General features: G+C 47.7%; 1 protein-coding gene across 2 annotated transcripts in view; it reads left to right on the forward strand.

The window, feature by feature from the left end:
• The window catches only part of ZFHX3 (zinc finger homeobox 3), a 243190-nt gene that overhangs the window by 81128 nt on the left and 141657 nt on the right, over positions 1-20405 (forward strand). For both annotated transcript variants that reach the window (XM_082676097.1, XM_082676096.1), the window contains exon 2: positions 2217-2713. In XM_082676097.1, coding sequence (XP_082532223.1) covers positions 2240-2713 — 474 coding nt within the window. In that variant the 5' untranslated portion in view covers positions 2217-2239. The remainder of the gene's footprint in view (positions 1-2216; positions 2714-20405) is intronic.

Raw genomic sequence — 20405 nt, forward strand, 5'->3', positions numbered from 1 at the left:
TCCCACCTGCCTGAGAATTGGGTGAGGTTCCTCTATTTCTCGGCGGCTGAATTAGTTCCTTGCAGCCCTATGGATTTGTAGAATTCCAGACCCTAGGGGTGTCTCTCCAGGGTATAGTTCTCAAGGGAGTTTTGGCTTGCCTGTCGCCCACATCTCACTGCTTCTCTGCTTCTGTCTTTGATTTGCATTTCATCTTAAGAGCTTGGGATGGCAACAGGGACCTATTTCCTCTGTGTGTTCCGAGGACTTCTCATTTTCACTCAGGCCTCCAGCCAGTGACAGCTGCATTTCTCTTTAGAGCGATATGGATGTGCTGAGGTTACATTTAAAAAGTGGAAAAGATCTGATGCTTCAGGTGGTCGGCATCAGAAACAAAGATGTGTTTGCTCCTTGTCCTACCCTCCGGGCAGTTTCCGCTTTCACTGAACACCGCACATGTTTCATGGATGCTGTCTGGCCTTCGTCCCCATCGAGGGATGGAGCTTTTAGGCTTTTTTCCCCTATCTCTTTTTCTCACTTGTCCTAAAAAGAGTGTCACAGTTATGGCTCCTCTCACCAGGGGAGATGGCAAGAGAGAAGACAAGCAGAAAGCTTCCCCGGTCTTCTGACCTGCGTGCGCACAAGATTTCTGTGTCTCGCTGGACTGTCCACAGGCTTCAGATGCAGCCACTCTGCTCAGTCAGGCCTGTACTGAGCTGCTCGCTCGAAGTGCCTTGTGTAGCATAAATAAGAAAATCTTTTTTTTTTTAAATAATAACGTCTTTTCCTTGATTAGCCACTAACTTGGATTCTAATCAGTCATTAAAAAAAAAAAAATAACCTCAGCCCAACCACATGTAGAAGGTCAAGTTTAAATATCAGTTGGGGAGTGACAGGGGCAGACGTAATAGCTCAAGCGTGCGTATGTTTAGGGGAGAGGCAAAAAACAGAAGCCGAGGCTCAGCATTCTGCTTGACTGTTCGCTTCTAGGTAACGGAGGGAAGGCTGCTCTTTCCAGGCCTTTCCCGTGGCATAAATAAGAGCTCAAAGTATTAATTTACCGCTGGTGAATGAGAGCCGGTCCCTGGTTTACGCAGGGCAGCGATGGACTGAAAAAGAGCAGGGGTGGAGAGGGAGGAACACAGCTTCCTCAGGCCCTTTTTTTCAGGGCTGTGAGCGGACCTCTGCGTTTCACTGTCCATCTTGATCCAACTTCTCAAACCTGTAACATTTTGGCTGCTTTGTACCTTGTCTGGCACATCAGACATTTGAGCCTCTGAGCAGGGGCCTGTGTACCCTCTAGAGGTTCAGCAAGGAGAAGCCTGGACCCTTGTCCTAAAGAGGCTACACCCTGATGGGGACACTGGCCAACACGTGGCTCTGTATGTGGCAGACATACGCCAAAGGAGAATGCGACATGTCCCATGTAGGGGGCTCATGGAACGGAAATGATCGTATCTTGGGGAGGTGTGGGAGGAGCCAGCGCCATTGACAGGCAGGTAGGCTACTGACCAGTGGGGTGTGACAAGGAATAGGGAGATCATTCCCGAAATCTCAGATTTAGAGCTGTGCTGTCCAATACAGTAGCCACTAACCTAAATGTAAATGAATTAAAAAAAAAAAAAAACTAAAAATTCAGTTCTTCAGTTATACCTTAGCCATATTTCAGTTGTCCAGTAGCTACACGTGACCAGTGGTTTGCACATTGGACAGTGCAGATACAAAATGTTTCCATCTTCGCAGAAAGTTCCTGTTAGATAGCACTGCTTGAGGTAAATTCTGCGCCCACTTCTGATTCACCATGAAGGCGTGCTGTCTTAGAATGCAGCTATAACTCATCTCCAACATTTCGGGGACGGGAGTTTCAGATTCTGTTATGTCCAGTGAATGATGCTTTTATTTCTGTCTTTTCTTGGGTCTGAGCGAGGAGCTGAATTGAAATATTCAAGCGATTAAGCGGTTCCTACATTCTTCTAGGCGTTCTTTTCCAAAAGAAGAAACAAACAAACAAACATACAGCCTTCCACACATTTCAGAATGTCCATAGGAAAGATGCGAACACATCAAGTTGATTTTTGTTGTAGTTTTTCCCGGTTAGTAGCACCTTGCAGTGCTTGAAATGGGATCTTTTTTCTGCTGGAACCTGGGTGGAGGGTGGGGGAGGGCCCATGGTGCCTCACTTAGGGCTGCCGCTGTGAGCCTGGCCTCTGATTCTCTGCCCCTCTCCTTCCCTGCAGTGGGCGGTGAGATCCCCCTAGACATGCGGCTCGGGGGCGGGCAGCTGGTGTCAGAGGAGCTGATGAACCTGGGCGAGAGCTTCATCCAGACCAACGACCCGTCGCTGAAGCTCTTCCAGTGTGCCGTCTGCAACAAGTTCACCACGGACACCCTGGACCTGCTGGGGCTGCACATGAACGTGGAGCGCAGCCTCCCTGAGGACGAGTGGAAGGCCGTGATGGGGGACTCGTACCAGTGCAAGCTCTGCCGCTACAACACCCAGCTCAAGGCCAACTTCCAGCTGCACTGCAAGACAGACAAGCACGTGCAGAAGTACCAGCTGGTGGCCCACATCAAGGAGGGCGGCAAAGCCAACGAGTGGCGGCTCAAGTGCGTGGCCATCGGCAACCCTGTCCACCTCAAGTGCAACGCCTGCGACTATTACACCAATAGCTTGGAGAAGCTGCGGCTGCACACGGTCAACTCCAGGCACGAGGCCAGCCTGAAGCTGTACAAGGTAAGGCCCAGGCTGTCTCTGGAACGGAGTGGTTTGGATCCCTGGGTGACGGGGAGGGCTGGGGGCGGACACACAGAGAGGGGCTGGGGGCTGGCTGGCGCCCTGGCGTGGGGAGGGGAGCTGGCCGCCTGGTGGTGGGCTTCAGCTGGGAACTGCAGGGTCTGTGTTTGGGGTGCCTCATTTGGGGGGCAGGTTGTGTTTCCAGCGGCCCAATACTGCACATTGTTTCCTTTACCCTCCCACTGTCTTTAGAACTGACTTTTTTCCTATCCCACATTTGCTATTTCCCTAGTTCTGGCTTTGCCGTTGTTCTCCTGTGTTTCCCCTCTCTCCTGCAGGCTTTCTGTTCTCCTTTTCCATCTGGTTATTTCCCCCCTTTTTAGTCTCTTCTCCCCGGATGCCCCCTGGTGTTCTTTGTTTATTTGTTCGTTCGTTTGTTCATTCATTCATTTATTCAACAGGTACACATTAATCCCCAACCATGTACCAGGCCCTGTTGCGGGCCTACGTCCATGCACGAGGTAGACAAAACGTCCCTGCCCTCCTAGAGCTCCCGTTCTTTTTGGGGGCGGGGGGATGGATGATGAACGCGATGGATAAATTAGACGGTAGGCCAGAAGGTAGTGAATGCTATGGGGAAAAACAGGGTCGGGTGAGGGGCCCCTTTGTTCTTTCTCGCTCTGCTTCCGTGTTCTACACCTCCTTTCTCTTCCTCATGTTTCAATTTTCCTTCTTCTTGCCGGGCTTCTCCCGTCCTCCACCTCTTACTCTGTCCTGCCTGCTTCTTCCTTCCTTCCCTCCCGTCCCTCCTTCCTCACCCCTCGCTGCCCCCTCCATTCCTTTTCTCAGTCCGCAGACAGTAACAAGGAGGAGGTGCTCGGCTACTGTAAATAGTCCTTTCACTGGCATGGCAGAATCGCTCCAGACGCTTCTATTGATTTTCACTGGACTTAAAGCCTCACCTTTTTCTCTAATCATCTCATAATGGCTTTAGTATGAACAATCAGGTACAAATCGCCGTAAATCTGCCCAGCCTCCCTCTCCGTCCCTTCCACGCCCTCTCCCTCTCTTTCCGTTTCCCTCCCTTTTATTGTCAGTCTCTCTTCTTTCCTTTCACACCGTTTCCCACATCTTTGGGCCAGCGAGCGCCACGTTTCTCCTGACCCTGAGCTGCTTTCATCCCCTTTCTGCTCATGATGATTTTAAATGGAGACTCCAAGTAAGGAAGACTCTCATCCTCTCCCCGTATCGGCCTCTGCCGAGATTGATAAGTGTGATTCATTTTACCGTCGCTCGTTCTCAGCTTGTCAAGAGACCTGGGTAACAGGGATGAGAGACCATTTTAGGGAAAGGAGGAGAAAGCAGGCACGAGGTAGTGGGAATAGAATGTTCTGGAATTGGCTGCTGACTCTGGCACGGATGGGCTCAAGCGTTGCAGAGGGGAGGGTCTGGGCACCCCCACCCCTTGCCCTCTGTGAGCAGGACCCTCCCTGGATGGCTTCACCGTGTGCCACCCTCCTCGCCATCGCTTTAAATCGGAGGTTTTCATTGGCCACAGGGTGGTGCCGGTGTGGTCAGGAAAACCTGATGGAGAAACCGGAGGAAAAGAGTTTCTAAAGGACCCAACTGAGTGCAGTTAGTGCAGAGGACCCAGTGTGGCCCCGGAAGGTCGTATGCAGCTTTGCTGGAGGTTGTTTAGAGGCAGCACGAAGCTGGCCTCTTCCACCTGAGGAAGAACATTGCCTTTTAGATGATAAAATGTGTGCGGTGGTGATTAGCTCTTCATGCTGTGGCCTCCAGTAAGAGTGGACCAGCCCTTGGATTTGCTTCTGAAGGGCCTGGAACCTGGAGGATTCGCTAAGCACGTACCTTTTTGGTCCCCGGACCTCGTGCACTGGTCACGCCTAGAGGGTCGGGCTGTGGTGGTTTCCAGGGTGGATGTGAGGGAAGCAGTTTGAGTGTTTCCGTCTGTGCTTTGCTGAACTAGCTCTGGTTGCTCATCCCCTGCCTTAGTTTCCTCATTTTATTTATATATATGTATGTATGTATTTGTGTGTGTTTTTGAAGATGGAGCAAACTCCTGCCCCGAAAAGGCAGCATAGTAGAAGCGTAAGTACTGGGGTGCAGGGTAGAACGTGGGAACCAGCGCTTAGAGGGGAGGTGCCCAGGCAGTGCGTTTGGCCGGCGCATCTTAGGGGTGACCTCCACCCACATTCGGGGCCGAATCCCCCGTGTCAGGAGCCGAAGGTCGTCAGTCTGGTCTCATTGGGTGACGAGCGTCCCCGTGACTGCTGTGGGGGTGGGGAGTTCTCCCCCCCACTCCTGGATGTGACCCAGAAACTTAGCATCTCAGTGCCTGCCCCGGGCCTTTCTGTCCCACAGCGTGGCTGAGATAAACTCCTCTTGCCCCCGAGGGGGGTCCCTCTCACAGGGTCTTGTGAGTCCTCGGATTTGGGGTGGGGCTTGGAGGTGTTTGAGAGTCAGTTTTTCTCTAGGCCCTGGTGTGGCCTGTGGTAAATGGAGATTGATTGCATGTTATTTTTCCTCTTGCTAATGTAATCCATTAGCCCAGCACATGCATAATCAGTTTAGAGCACAGTTAACTGGATATAATCGAGTTCTTTACTGTCTGCTAGAGAAACAGCTCCAGATGCTGCTGACCGGGAGGGCACCCGGCTTCTCCCACACGGCCCTCCGCACTAACCCCTTCCCCAAGACCGACCCTAGCCCCCGCCCCACTCCCACGCCACCCACCCCATCTTGGTCCCCTGGCAAATTACTCACGATCGGTCGGCGAGAGACCCACACTTGCTTTCTGTTGCATCTGCTGAAGTGGTCGTGATGCATCAGACTTCCTCGTCGGACTCCCAGCCTCTCTTTGCCTTCCTCTTCCTTTGGCATGCTGAAGGAGACAGAGCAGCGGTCTCGGGAGATGCAAGCAGAAGTGTAGCTTTCCAGTCTGTCCTTGGACCACACACTGGTCCAGAGTCATTTCTCTCGGTGTCATAAATCCTGGCACGTATGTTGCTGGATTAGGACTGAGCTGTCTGAAAGCATGAGATAATTCCTAATCTGGACACAAGAGAGGGTTGGGCTAACCTGCAAAAAGGAGAAACTAGCGATACTCTCTCTTGGCTGGCTGGAATTGTCTAGTTTGGCTTATTGTGTGAGAGCAATTTTTAAATCGAGATTAACGTTCATCGAATTCTTCCTCCCTGCCTCCTGGAAGTGAAGGAAAGTGGGGGTCAGCTGGGGAGCCCCAGGCATCAGATGGAAGCTGTTTCCTTTTTTCTTTGCTCCCAGGTTACTTTTCTGAAGTGCTCGTGATTAAATTCCTTGAGTCTTTTTATTGGGTCTTAAATAGCCGTGGCTCTGGTCCAGCCCCCAGTGCTCGTATGTCCAGACCCTCACAGCTGCTGTTATGGGCACTGTGATAGATTGACACAGAGACACAGCGGGAAGGCCAGGGGCCCCAGTCAGGCTTAGAGGCTGAGCTCTTGGTTTTTTGCTTATAGTGATTCATCTGAGCCGGAATGGAAGTGTGTTGTGGGAAAGGTACTCGTCTCTCATTAGGGCTTGAGATCCAGAACGGGAATTCCTCACCTTACTGCTTTCCCACATAGATGTTTCACTCTTCTCCTAGAGGACCTGCTCCCAGGCCCCAGTCTCCCACTCCTTCCCCACACAGAGATGCGGGGTGTCCTTGCTTGTCTTAAGTAGGGGGGCAGCAGGTACTGCTAGCGACTGCGCTCCCCTCTCCTCCATGCTAGCGCAGATCCTGAGTCACTTTGTGGGTTCAGAGCTAGTGGGAGCTCTTCTGTGTTTATCTGGACTTGCCTGCTGTGTGGCTTCCCTGGTGAGCTCTCTGAAATCTGTAGTGTTTTCCGCTTGGGGGAGGAGGGTGCAGAAAGGGCAGTTGGAGATCGGTGCACACCTGCCAACTATTAGAATCTGTTTTTCACTTTGATGTTTTTCTTCACTTGAGAGTCATTGGGATGGAAATCCATCAACTTGAGCAGAGAGATTAAGACCCCCACCAGAATCTATTACTCAAACAGTTCCCAGCTGAGTTTTCTTTGATTGGGCCCAGCCCAAAAGTTTCATATTAATCTTAAATTATACACAAAGAAGGTTGTCTACCACAGGGTTGGGTCTGGGCCCCATGTGAGCTGCATCGGGCCAGCTAGGCAAACCGAGGGGGAGATGCCAGATCTGTTCGGTTTCAAGTAGGAGGTAGAGTATGACACCAACTGACTGAACGATACTCACCCAAATTCTCCACGTAGTGGGCTTTGATGCTTGCCATGCTGTTGGGATTACTCGAGGTAGAATGAAGGAAGAAAGCCTCTGTCAGACTCTGCATTACTCTAGCATCCATCTTCTCAATTCTTTCCCTGACGGGGTTCACTCTCCCAGCAGGGCAGTAAATTCACCACAGGATGGATGGACAGATTGGAAGATGTACAACAAGTCGGAGGTTTGGTTTGCAGTTTGCATTCTTCATGCTCCTTTATGGGTGCGCGGGGTGGGGGTCTTAGGCACACATCTGCACGCTTCATGCCCACAGATGGTGACCGGCAGCCTTTGTGTTGCTTGGAAAGCAAAAAGCTGTCCCTCTTCTCTCCTCCCTCCTCCTTCCTCGTCCTCTCCACCCTGATGTGGCTTCATGTTTGAAGCCCTGGTACAGGTGCCATCTGGTTTCCATCGTCACTCTGGAGCCAGTTCCCTCAAACCTTGCTTTCTCATTAGGTCGACTTTTTTTTAAGTGCATACTTATGCCTTCTTCTCTCCATACCTCGGTGCTTTCAACCAAAAATGAAAGGCAGGGAGTGTTTTCCTGTGGTTAATTTAGAAGGTGTGAAGGGCCAGATGTTTTGGTAAATTTGAGCACCTTTCGCCTTCATGCCCTCCATCTCCTGGAGCAGCTGGGTGTCTGAAGTTCATTTCCCTCACTTGATGGCTGGGCTCGCGGGATGGGGAGCTTCTGGGGCTGGGCTGGGAGACTGCATGCACATGGGCCCTATGGTCACCACTGGAGAGCCCCGGGGGCGGGCTCTGGCGGTGTTTCTGGCAACATGATAACTTCAAGGGGACTCTAAGAAGGTTGAAAAGTCAAATCTTTTTTGGAGGCAGGGCTTGTGTTGGGACAGATTTAATCCTTCACTGCTGTATGAATTATGGCCAACATATGATATAGGAACGTGTGGCCAACGTGTGGCCAATGGGTGCAGTGTGAAAGATCGGCACCTCAGTGCAGTCTTGCCCTCCTTCCAGAACTATCCCACCCACCTTCACCTGAATCCCTCTAGTGGGTGTCATTTCATTCAACACATTCATTCAGCTGATTGGCTTTAAGCACAAGCTTTGCCTAGATCCCTCAGGTTACTGGATTATACACACCTTCATGTCAAGAAGGTTGGGTCATTGTTACCTTTTGGCTCCCTGCTTTAGATACCAGATAATGGAATTGAAATCTTATTAGATGAGCCTGTTTTTTTTTTAAGTCCAGTAGTAAATATGCTACCTGTTGAAAAACCAGTTTCATAACCATTAACCATAACACTTTCCCCTTTTTTCCAAATGCTCTTAGTATTTTTATTTTCTCTTTTTTTTCCCCCTGCATCCTTTTTGTGGATGGTAAAGAATTGATCAGACCCCTTTAGATTATTATTGTATTCTTAATTATTTCTTCAAGACTGGCATCCCATGTTTACCTCAAGTGTAAGCTAATAATAAAATGTGGCTTCCTTATTTTTATGGTAGAAATTATTAGTATGAGTAATGTGTGTTCACTGTAGAAAATTTGAAAAATCCAGGGAAGTATGAGAAAATAATCATCAGCCTAAACCCCATCATATGACAACATATTTTTATTTCTTTCTTTTTGCATAACACAAGATGCATAAGTCATCTTACAAAATTGGAATTATGCTGCATGTATATAGTATTATACCTCAGCCCTTATATCTTTAAGTATTTTTCAGTACTTTTTAAAATGGAAGTCTTTTTTCTACTCTCCAGCTCTGCTCTCCAGAAACAAATCACTGTTATTTAGATTATCTCCTTTTGGTTTTTTCTTTCCTGTGCTTACACTGATAGAAATAATGTGTGCATGTGTGTACACATACATACTGTTCACTTAAGAAATCTTTATAGACACATGCTATGCTTTTGCCTTGCTTTCCTCATATAGCTTTTTATCCTGAAAATCATTTCAGGTTATTATGTATTGATCTAGCTCACTCTTTTTAGTGGCTACATAGTTTTCCATTTATTGACCAGGTCCTCACTGATGTACATTTATGTTATCTGCAGTTTTGATCTTACGGACAGTGAGGTGTAGGGAACAGCTGTGTTCATACATGTCTCTACACTTGAGCTGTTCCAAAAAGTGGGCCTGCTGGGTTCCAGGGTGTCATGCCTGTAGACAGAGTACTTTCTAATGGCCCTTCAGAAAGAAGACTCTGTCAGAATATTATTCACATTGTTAAGAACATTTTAAATATTATTAAGTTTTAAGTATTTTAACTATTTTAAACATTTCAAGTTTTATTAAGAACATTTTATCCCCTCCCTGTATTAGGTGATGCTCAAACCCCTGCATGGTGACCGACACTACGTTATTTTTTTTGTTTTCATCAGGTTGACAAATTTGTTCCAATGTGGGTCTCTTTAATTGTTAGATAGGGTGAACGTTTTTTCATGCATTTATTGGCTGTTTGAATTTTTTCCTTTTAATATTTATTTATTTATTTTTGCTGCATTGGGTCTTCGTTGCTGTGTGCGGGCTTTCTCTAGTTGAGGCAAGCGAGGGCTACTCTTCGTTGCGGTGCGTGGGCTTCTCATTGCGGTGGCTTCTCTTGTTGCGGAGCACGGGCTCTAGGTGCGTGGGCTCAGTAGTTGTGGCTCGTGGGCTCTAGAGCGCAGGCTCAGAGTCGTGGTGCACAGGCTTAGTTGCTCCACGGCATGTGGGATCTTCCTGGACCAGGGCTCGAACCCGTGTCCCCTGCATTGGCAGGCGGATTCTTAACCACTGAGCCACCAGGGAAGTCCTGAATTTTTTTTAAAATAAATTTGTTTATTTATTTTTGGCTGCGTTGGGTCTTCATTGCTGCGGGTGGGCTTTCTCTAGTTGCGGCTAGCAGGGGCTACGCTTCGTTACAGTGTGCGGGCTTCTTATTGCGGTGGCTTCTCCTGTTGCAGAGCAGGGCTCTAGGCGCGTGGACTCAGTAGTTGTGGCGCACAGGCCTAGTTGCTCTGTGATATGTGGGATTCTCCCAGACCAGGGCTCAAACCCGTGTCCCCTGCATTGGCAGGCGATTCTCAACCACTGCGCCACCAGGGAAGCCCATCCTGGATTTTTAAAGAATATTTATTTATTTGGCTGTGCCGGGTGTTAGTTGTGGCACGTGGGATCTTCGTTGCGGCATGCGGGATCTTTAGTTGTGGCATGTGGGATCTAGTTCCCTGACCAGGGATCTAACCTGGGCCCCTTGCATTGGGAGCCCGGAGTCTTAACTGCTGGACCACCAGCAAAGTCCCTTGGCTGTTTGAATTTCTTTAGTGGCTTTCCTTTTCATAGCCTTTGCCCTGTATTCATTCATTCATTCAGTTCATTCATTCATTTGGGGGTTTGGTCTTTTTTGTGATTGGTTTGCAAGAGCTCTTGGTTTATCAGGGCCAGTGGTCCCTGCTGTGCTGTGGATGCTGCAGAAATTTCTCCGAGTCTTATTCATCTTTCACTTAGCGTATGATGTGCTTCAGCCTACAGAAACTTTTTCGTTTGTATGTTGTCCAATGTGCATGTTTGTTTCTTTATCCTTCTTACTCTTCTCTTTTTCCAGGGAGGCTCTCTCTCGCTGCTAATGTTATAAAATAATAACAGTAATAGCTAGCTCCTATACGACACTTATCGCAAGCAGGTACTATCTGTCATACCTGCTTTGCAGGATTAATTGATTTACTCTTCTCTTAACCCACCTGTTTTCAAATGGGGGAACCCGAGGCAGAGGGCGTTACAAGTCACCAGCTAGTGCGTGTTGTTGGAGTGGGTCTTCAAACCCAGGCAGGTGGGTACCACTTGACTGATAGTTTCTTCAATACTTTCTCCCTGTTTAAGACTTTAATTTTTGAGGAATGTATTTTGTATATGGTACATTGTAGGACTCTGTTTTTGTGTGTTGTGTGATTTAGGACCATGTTTTCTTTCAGATAGGATGGTTGGTTGTCCAACAGATTATTAAATAGCCATTCTTTCCTTGCTTATGTGAAAAGCCCTGTGTATCATCCCCCGTCTGTAGATCTTACAGAGCACCTCCCGAATACTTTGCAGATTTGGGTCAGTCCACGCATATTTCCAGAGTATTGCTTGTCGAAAGCACTGAGACGCAAGAAGAGGGAACACGCAGGCGGTTCTCTTTTCCAGGCATGTAAAGCCCTGTGGATGAGGTTTCTTCCTCTCTCCTTTTCCTCTTCCTCTCTGGTGCATTCCCCAGGGTGAAATTTCTTAGATTAATTACCTTCATCTCAAATACACTGGGATGAGGGAGTCTCCAGGAGAGAAGGGGGCTTGAGAGAGGGACCACATTTTTTATTGTTTCTTAGTGGAGACTGTGGGTCTCACCTCTTTCTTTCCTTTTTTTTTTTTTTTTTTAATAAATAAGACAGAGAACAAATACTGAAAGTCTGAGAATTTCTCTTTTCTGAAGCTCTTACTTGGATAGCAGGGGGATAGTGTGGCTGTGTCCGCTTATTTCCAGGAGGAGCTGTTTTCAGCTACTGGTGACAAGTCTTTTGGATTCCAGAGAAGGTGTGCCATGGCCCCGACTCAGGCTGAGGAGCGGGGCCGTCTAATTTCAGAAAATCTAATAACTACCGCTTTGTCGAAATACTTGAAACCCTACCACGTCCACTCTCCCCCGCCCCACAAATCCTTAAGCTCAAAGCCCTAGGCCTTCTTGGGAAAGAAAAGTCTCAAAGTATCCATCCCCGCCGGCCCAGCCCCGTGGAGAGGAGTAAGCCGTACTACTTGTGGAGTTCTTTGCACGAATGCCACCTGCCGTCTTAGGGTGGTCTGTAACCCTAAGAATTTTGCTGCAAGTATTCCATTGCCTCCACATTCCAGAATAATCCTGTGTTACAGTTGCTCCAGGTAAACCCTGTCTGGGGGAAAGCGATGCCAGCTAGCAGGGGGAAAGACCTAAACCCAATTTTGAGTCCTTTTGACTTGCTCAGGACTTGGACTCAAAGGACAAATTTGCATACATTTAGCCCCAACAGGTGTTTCTGGTTTTTTGTTTTGAAAGGGAACTTGTAAGGGAACAATTCAGCACTGTCAGGAACATTGTCAGAAGGCAAGAGTTTTAAAGAATTACATAATGCACCTGAACCGTAGTCTTTATTCCTTTTTCAACATAACTTGAAACTCTAAATGCTATTTAGGTGTAGGGTGGGAAAGGCTGTTGCTATGAAAACCCTTTCGGTAGCACTAACTGAGTCATTTAATACTTTAATATTTAATAAAATTAGGTTTCCAGCAATTTTTTTTTTTAAGCAACCAGGTTTTAGGGTGAACGTTAAAAATGTTAAAGACAAAAAAAAATCTACTGCTCACAGAGATGTTGGAGGTTATTGAAACCAGCAACATCAGGCTGGTGACCCTGAGGAGGACTGAAAATCCCACAGCAGGGACCTCAGGGTCAAGTTGCCAAATTTAGCAAATAAAACTGTGAAATACCCAGTCACATGTAAATTTCAGACAGACAAGAAGTAATTTTTTGTTATAAGTATGCACCGTAAAATATAATTATATTTACTTATCTGAAATTCACATTTACCTGGGCATCCTGTGTTTTCTCTGGTAACTCTTCTCTGGATGAGGAAGAAATTCTTTCCTAGTGTCCTACCAACTGGCCCGGTGGGAGCGTAAAGAGAGATAAGTGGCTTCCTTGTTGGTAAAGCCTCTGTTTTTTTTTTTTAATGGGTCCCAGCAAAAGAGGAAAATTACAAAGGCCTGTAGTGATGATTTCCAATTTTTGTTATTTATAGAAAACTCATATCAGATTTTCACATTTTCTACATTAAATAAATTGCTTTTCCTATAATGAAATCTGAAATTTTCTCCAGAGCTATTTGTTAAGATTTGCTTTTCAATAATTTTTTCATTATTTCCTTTTATTTGAAGTGCTTTCATGTTGCACAGCGAGACGGACGGCAGGATGCCCAGTTCAGTTCGTTGCAGTCTTGCCAGAGGCTTCCACTGTCCTTGCTCACGCTAGGCTCCTTGGGCCTCTTTCTTCATTGTTATTTGTATGTAAGTGGTAGAAATTCACAGCCCTTGAGCATCAGCTGTTGTCGATGGCACGGCTGTGCCCTTCCACAGGTAGGACTCTCCGAGGAGACGCTGAAAGTGGGTTTGAATCAGGACTAATCATCAAGAATGATTAAGGAACCTTCTCTAGGGTCTGTATCCTCATTTTGTAAGAGGCAAACTAGTTAGAAGGTTAGAAATGTTTATCTACTGACAGTATTTGAGTTGTAACATGTTAATTAGCAGGGCAGGTTCCCAGTCCCAGGACGAGGGCCTCCAAAGCATATCCGGTCTCTTAGGTCAACAGTTTTAACAGCATTTCGTTTGCTGGGTCAGCCTGTGCGTTGGAATTGCGGGGAGGATTTCTCACGTCCTTGCTGTCTCTGTTGAATCTTCTCTTTCTCTCTCTGACCACAGGCTCCTTCTTGAGGATTGTTGGGCCCTTGTAGCCGCTTCTGAGCCAACCTCTGGACTTCCCTGGGTGACGTATCATACCAGGTTGTCCTTCTTTTCCTACAGAAGACAGGGCCCTGGGGCCCCTGGTTCTAGGATGGGAGTGTCCCTGCACCTGTCACCTTGGTTTGCTCTCCTGCTGCTGGTTTGGACCCCAGCACTTAGCACACCATTCCCTGGTTTGGTCTATGGGACACCAATAAATGGGAAGGGGATTTCTCCCTCTGGGTCAACAGCATTTATTGAGTCTGATTTTGTGCTGAGCCCTGAAGTAGGATTTTTGACTTGGGCTGATAAATCTTGTAACATGTTACTTAAAAACATCTTTTGTGTAGGGAGCTCATACTGAGTGGCATGCGCTGGGAGTGTGTTTTACCTCCAGCGTCTGTGCTCTGTGACAGGGACCCCAGTCCCTGCATCTGTCTGTTTGCCTTTCACGTTGCTCTTGCTTCTGAATCTTCGTCCTTTTGGAAGAGTGCCCAGGGCGACATGAGCAGACACCAGGTATAGTTCTGAGTTAGGAGAAAATCACTTTCCCAAAACCTGTGGCACACAGGTCATACCTGTGTGGGGCTGGAACTTTTTTCTGGTCTACCCTTACTTCCTTTCTCTCTTCTTCCAGCCAAAAAGTTGGAAAGATCCCACAACCAACCACAGCCTTGCTGATACCTGCCCTCCTGTGACAAGTAGGGAGGACAGAATCCCAAATGACCTCAAGCCTTTTCCGGCAGGATCCTGTCCCCCTTAACTGTTGGAGGAGCACTGGTGTCCCCAGGCTGGGGGTTGGTCTTGTGGTCTTGCGCACACATCTGGATTGTACTCAGTTCCTTTTTTTGGCTTTTATGTTAATGTATCTTAGGGCTTTGGGGACAGTGGGAGCAATATTGTTGGGATTTGGTGTTTGCTCCCGGGTTCCCTTTGGCCCTTGCGAGGGAGGGCTGGGTCCCTGCAGAGAACCTGCAGATGAGATGTGGATGTCGGTGCTCCTGGAGATCTAGGAGAGGCTTTGATTTTATTTACGGCAGAGACTGTCCTGGTGGCACGACCCCGTCTCTCTTTAGAACATGTTTTGCTGATTTAAAATAGGACTCATCTGAGTTCCTGACTCTCTGTGAACCTTTGAGTATCGTGGGCCAGGAAGGTTCTCTGATGAGCATCACATGTTTCTCCGGCACTCTGCGTATGTGTGGCGGGAGATAAAGGGTCACCCCAGATGGTCACCCCCATGCCAGGGTGGTTTTCAGGGTAATCTCCCCACCTCTGCTTGGCCTTCCCATTTCTGTATTTCCCTTCTCCCACCAGCTCTCTCGCTTTCTGAAATCATTAAAGATGATGCAGCCTAGGGAGCATTCCTAGGTTCTTCCAGTCAGCCAGGCCAGGAGGCGTGGGTTCCAGGACTGATTTCCTCAGTGTCCTAGACATGAGTCAGCGAGTGTGACTCTGCGGCCAGCTGTGGTTTAGGAAGCGCTGCGGGGAGCGATTTGGCTGGAGGCATCTGTGTGTGTGTGTTTCTTTCACTTCTGGTTCTCAGATTAGGATCCAAGCATTTTTCATTATTATTATTTTTTTGTCCAGTCTGGGTTTCTGTTAGTGATGGCCACAGCTGCCAGTGTGGGAAGACCAAACCATTTCTCCAGGGACAAGAGTTCTGTAAAGTAGTCCAGTCTCGTCGTGTCCAACTTTGAATCCATACCCCACCTCTCCACCTCCGTCATCTTGCTGCGATCGTTTGCATTTCTGGGCCTTCGCCACTTTGAGTTTATCCGAAGTTCAGGCTCGGGGCATCTGTGGGTTTGTTCTGAGGTGGCGAGTTCTTGAGTCATTCTTCCTCTCTGACTTTTTCCCCTCTGACGTTCTAGCACCCAGAGGACCCCAAAAGTCACCGAGACACGCCTTCTGCATTCTCAGTGCCTCCCACAAACACTGTCACATGCTTTTCTCCTTTGCCTGGTCTGCTCTTTATTCCTCTCTGTACATGGCATTTGGAATAAAATCTCACCTGGGGAAGTCTCAGACAGCAGCAACAAAGCCCAGCTCCACTGAGGGGAGACTAATTACACAGCTAATTAATCCAACAGATGTCACTGTAAATGCTCGTTTCTTTGTAATTTGGATCTCCATCGCCGAGATAGGCTTCGGGCCCCACTGGAAATGTCCTTTTTATCAGACTTTAAGGAAGAGCGTATTTCCGGCCTCACCTTTATGCTCTTGTGACACATCCCTGGTTTTCCAGAAAGCTCTGCCCCACTACAGCAGCCACAGATGGTGTCCCTGCCCTGAGTGCATGTCACACCATTTGCCACCAGGCTTGTGTCTCGTCTCACGTTGTTAGTTTGTTTCTCCACCTGGTCTGTAAACCTCTTCAGAATGTCAGCTGCCTTAACCAGTGTTCATCTCTCGAGAATGCACCACGACACAAGACAAGCCGACACCCAGAGATGGTCACCAGTTTCTTTCCCTTTGCTTCCTTGTCTTTCCTGCAAGCAAGTTTGTTTGTGATGAATGCAGCAGAAGAGTGTTTGAAAGGGACCGTTTTGATATCAGATGGTGAAGAAGCATAGAACACCCGTGATTTGGTTGGTGAAATCGAAAAACTCACAGATGGATCAACCACAGGGTTCTTGGAGGTGGGGGAGGGGTGTCAGGAAGCAGGAGGGAGGTGGGGATTTTGTTTCCTCCCTGCTCAGGGATATGAGTGGAACAGACAGGATGCAAGGCTCTGCTTTGTGCAGGCGGCCTGGGGGCGCTGTGCGCCATCGCTGGTGGTCCTGGGCCGTAGGCTGGCAGCCTGTGCCTGCAGAGGCTGCATCGTTCCTAGTTGGGGGTATTGCCACCCGCCCAAGGCCGCGATGACTGAGTTCTGTTTGCTGACGTCCCCTTGGCCTCCCTTGGTCATGCTCGCCTGTGAGTGAAGTCACAGTGTCCCCTCCTGGCTTCTGTGACACCAGTCTTCTGGTTTGTCTTGTCCCTCTCTGGCCCGTCTCCTTGGTCCCCTCGCTGGCTTCTGTTACTCACAGTAAATGCTAGAGTCCCCAGGGCTTGGCGCAGGCCCTCTTCTCTTTTCTGTTTGTAATTCTCCCCAAGTGTCATGTTCAGCTTTTAAACGACATCTCCCTTCTGGTGACACTGGCATCACGGTCTTGAAGCCTGGGCTCTCCTCTTATCTGCCTCTGTACTGGGCCCCTCTGCTGAATGTCTGACAGTTGACTCCTCAGACTCAGCATGGCCTCAAGAGAAGTCTTGCTGGCCATGTGACTCCCAAGCCCCTTTCTCCCCCGGCTCCCTTGGTCAGGGCCGTGCCAGTCTACCATTTGCTCAAGCCTGACAGCTGGGAGTTATCGTGGCCACCTCCTTCTTTCACTCCCCTGCAGCCAAACCATCACTACGTCCTGCTGACCCCACCTTCAAGGTGTGTTTCTGCCACCTTCCCCGTTGTGTCTCACTGTGTCAGCTCTCTCCTGGCCGCTACTCTTGCCCCTTAGAATCCACTCTCCGTGCAGTGATTTCATGAAGAGGAAAATCAGGTCATATCACTCCCCTGCAAAGACCCAACAGCGGCTTTCCATCCCACTTAAAATAGAAGCCAACCTTTCTACCCTGGCTAACAAACCTCCTTGTGGCCTGGACTCCACCCACCATACCAACCTCATCTTATAACACCCCCTCCCCTTCCCATGACACTTCTGCCGCACGGGCCTTCTTACTGTTCCTTCAGCGGGCCAAGCTGGTACCTCCTGCTGGGCCTTTGCTCTTGGGGTTCCACTGTCTGGAATGTGCTTCCTTGACCTCGACATCCAGCTCTAGTCCTCAGAGAGGCTTCCCCTGACCACCCACTCTCAACTAGTTACCGAGAGTAGCTCCATCTGAGTTTACTTCTCTGCACTGACAGTTACTATGTATTTTTCTTATTCGTTCATTTATTTATTTGCCTACCAAAAGATCGACTATCTCGGTGGCCTTATTAATGGCTGTATCCCTGGCATTTAGAACAGTGTCTGACACCAGCTCAGTAAATACTTATTGAATGACAAACGTACTAGTGGAACGTGCCCACGGTTTCTCCTCCGCTCTAGGATCTAGTGTAGCAGTGTAGTCTGAACACTTGGCTTCACATAATTGAGAGTCCAGAAGCACATGTCAGAGCAAACTGGATGTCATGTGTGGACCAGAGCTTTCCAGAGCTGTTTATAACCATGTTATTTACCATCAATTCTGTGCAGCTTTTTTCTGTACTGACCCACTGAGAAACAGTCCTGGGACTGCTGGGCAGCTTGTGTCCAAGTATTTTGAAAATTCCCACATGCAGCTGGCCTAGGCTCTGTGTCCCTAAACTCCACCAGCCCAAATCACACCTCTTTTCACTCAGCAGTCATAGAGATTGATGTTGAGGTAGAAAAAGTGATGACACTTTCCTCCTACTTCCTATGATAGTCTATTTTTACAGTGGTCTTTCTCCTCTACTCAATTACAAGACCCTTTACAGCAGGATTTGTTTATTCTTATCCAACTTTGTATCCTTCCCAGTCCTGCAGGTATTAGATAGTCAGTCAGTGTCAGTTGAAGATTTGATACCAAGGACAAAAATCTTAAATATAGAAACTTAAAGATTAGGTTCAGTCCTGAAAAGTCTACTCCTTCTGTTTCCTTAGAATCTTCTCTGTTCACTCTCCAACTCTTTGTGTCTAAATGATGCTGGTTAGCCCCATATCTGGTTTTCTCCAGGAGAACCACGTGGCAGAATGTATTCCCAGTAAGAGAGGAGCTCCAATCTCCTTCTCTCCTCCTGCCCCACGTTCAAGCTGCACATCTTTGAACACCTTTTTTTAAAAAATAAATTTATTTATTTATTTATTTTGTCTGTGTTGGGTCTTCGTTTCTGTGCGAGGGCTTTCTCTAGTTGAGGCAAGCGGGGGCCACTCTTCATCGCTGTGCACGGGCCTCTCACTATCACGGCCTCTCTTGTTGCGGAGCACGGGCTCCAGATGCGCAGGCTCAGTAATTGTGGCTCACGGGCCCAGTTGCTCCGCGGCATGTGGGATCTTCCCAGACCAGGGCTTGAACCCGTGTCCCCTGCATCGGCAGGCAGATTCTCAACCACTGCGCCACCAGGGAAGTTCTAAACACCTTTAAGGAGCAGGATAACGTACTGGCTTCTTTAGGGCTGTGGTCTTAAACTTTGTAAACTTTGTCGACTAGAATACAAAAAGAGATACGTTTTAATTGGTGACCTAGCACATACATATAGAGAGATATTTTATATATATAGCTGAAACAAAAGTTTTACAAAATCATTTTATCCTTACTACATGTGCTGCATTCTGATACTTTCTTTTCTATCCTATTCCTTTTTTTTTTTTTTTTTAACACAAATGCTGGTTATATTCATGGCAGTGAGTTTTATGATTCACTAATGCTATGACTCTCTACCCAGGGAGGAGGGGCCTGCCTGGCCCAACCCTCAGAGATTCGGATTTCCCAGACTGGGGGTTTCTAATAGCTCCAGGTTCAGAACCACTGCACTGAAGGATCAGGAACTGCAGTTTGAAAAACATTGTCATGCAGGATACAAAGAAGAGTTGATCGGTGCCAAAGTTATCCAAGTCTGGAAGGAGTTAGAGGGAGAGAGAAATCACAGCCAATTGGTTAGATCAGAACAGACCTCCTGGAAGGAGGGAAGCTGGAGTTTGTTTGGGCAAGCTTTGAAGAGGGAATGATCACATAGACGGGCAAGCTGGACAGCGGACAAAGGCAGATTCATCTCTTCTACATACTAAACCCGAGGCCGTAATTCTAAGCTGATTTTTGTAACTGGTGCTTCCTTTCATGCACTGTGGTGGTCACTATAACTTCTCAGAAGAAATCGTCGTGAGCCACACGTTTCATACTAGTAACACACTGGAATCGGGGCCTCTTCAGTATTGTATTAGTAAGGAAGTCTGCTCAAATCATCTGTTAAAATAATACAAAATATTTTTTAAAAGTACCCCATAAACAAATATTGAACTATAGTTAACACCATGTGTGCTGAAGTATTTGCGGGGCTGGCGGAGTGGCGCAAAGCGTATTTGTCTGCAGTTGACTTTGAAATGCATCAAAAATGGAAGCTTCATTGATAAATGGATATTATATTTATATATATATATAGCAAACTAATATATATGTACACATACATATATGTACATATACATATACAAACTAATACATATACACATATACAGACTAATGTGTGTGTGTGTATATATATAGCAAAGTATTTTAGCATCTGGGTGATAGATAAGTGTCTACTATACGATTTTTTTTTCAATTCTTCTCTATTACTGAACATTTTCATAATATAACATGAGTGTAGAATACTAAAACCTGATGGTTAGGTGGTATTTCTACTCCGAAGTCCACACGTGGAAGCTTCAGGTTCACTGTGAGGTGTCTTCTCTACCCTCACTGTCCTCCCCTCTGCCTTCCCACGCAGATGTTCTGTCGTGTCTCTGAAGGTCGGGCTCAGATACTTCTCTCTTTTTCAGGCAAATGCATATATTTCGCTGGAGGCAGAAACCCTCCCCAACTGAGAGGTCTCCAACCACTGCAGGAGAGGCAGTGGGAATTGAAGAGGCTGTTGGTCATTCCAGAAGTTTCAGATGCTCACTAGATGCCAGGCGCTAGAAAACTTCAAGATAGGCTGCCCGTGTGTCTTAGGGGAAAGCCAGGTAGCTCTTGGGGTTTTAAAGAGGGAGAGGCTTCCTGGTGTCAGGCTGCCTGCGTTTGAATCTTAGCTCCTGCCCTTCACAGATGTGTGGCTTTGGACGTGAAACGTAATCCCTCTGTGTTCTTCCACTGTGAAACGGGCTCCTGAAACGACCTGCCTGGTAGGACTACTGAGCGAGTTAAATGTGATCCTACCTGGGACGTGCCTGCAGTGCAGTCGGCACACGG

This window comes from Grampus griseus (assembly GCF_964374135.1).
Source record: "Grampus griseus genome assembly, chromosome: 19".
Taxonomy (NCBI): domain Eukaryota; kingdom Metazoa; phylum Chordata; class Mammalia; order Artiodactyla; family Delphinidae; genus Grampus; species Grampus griseus.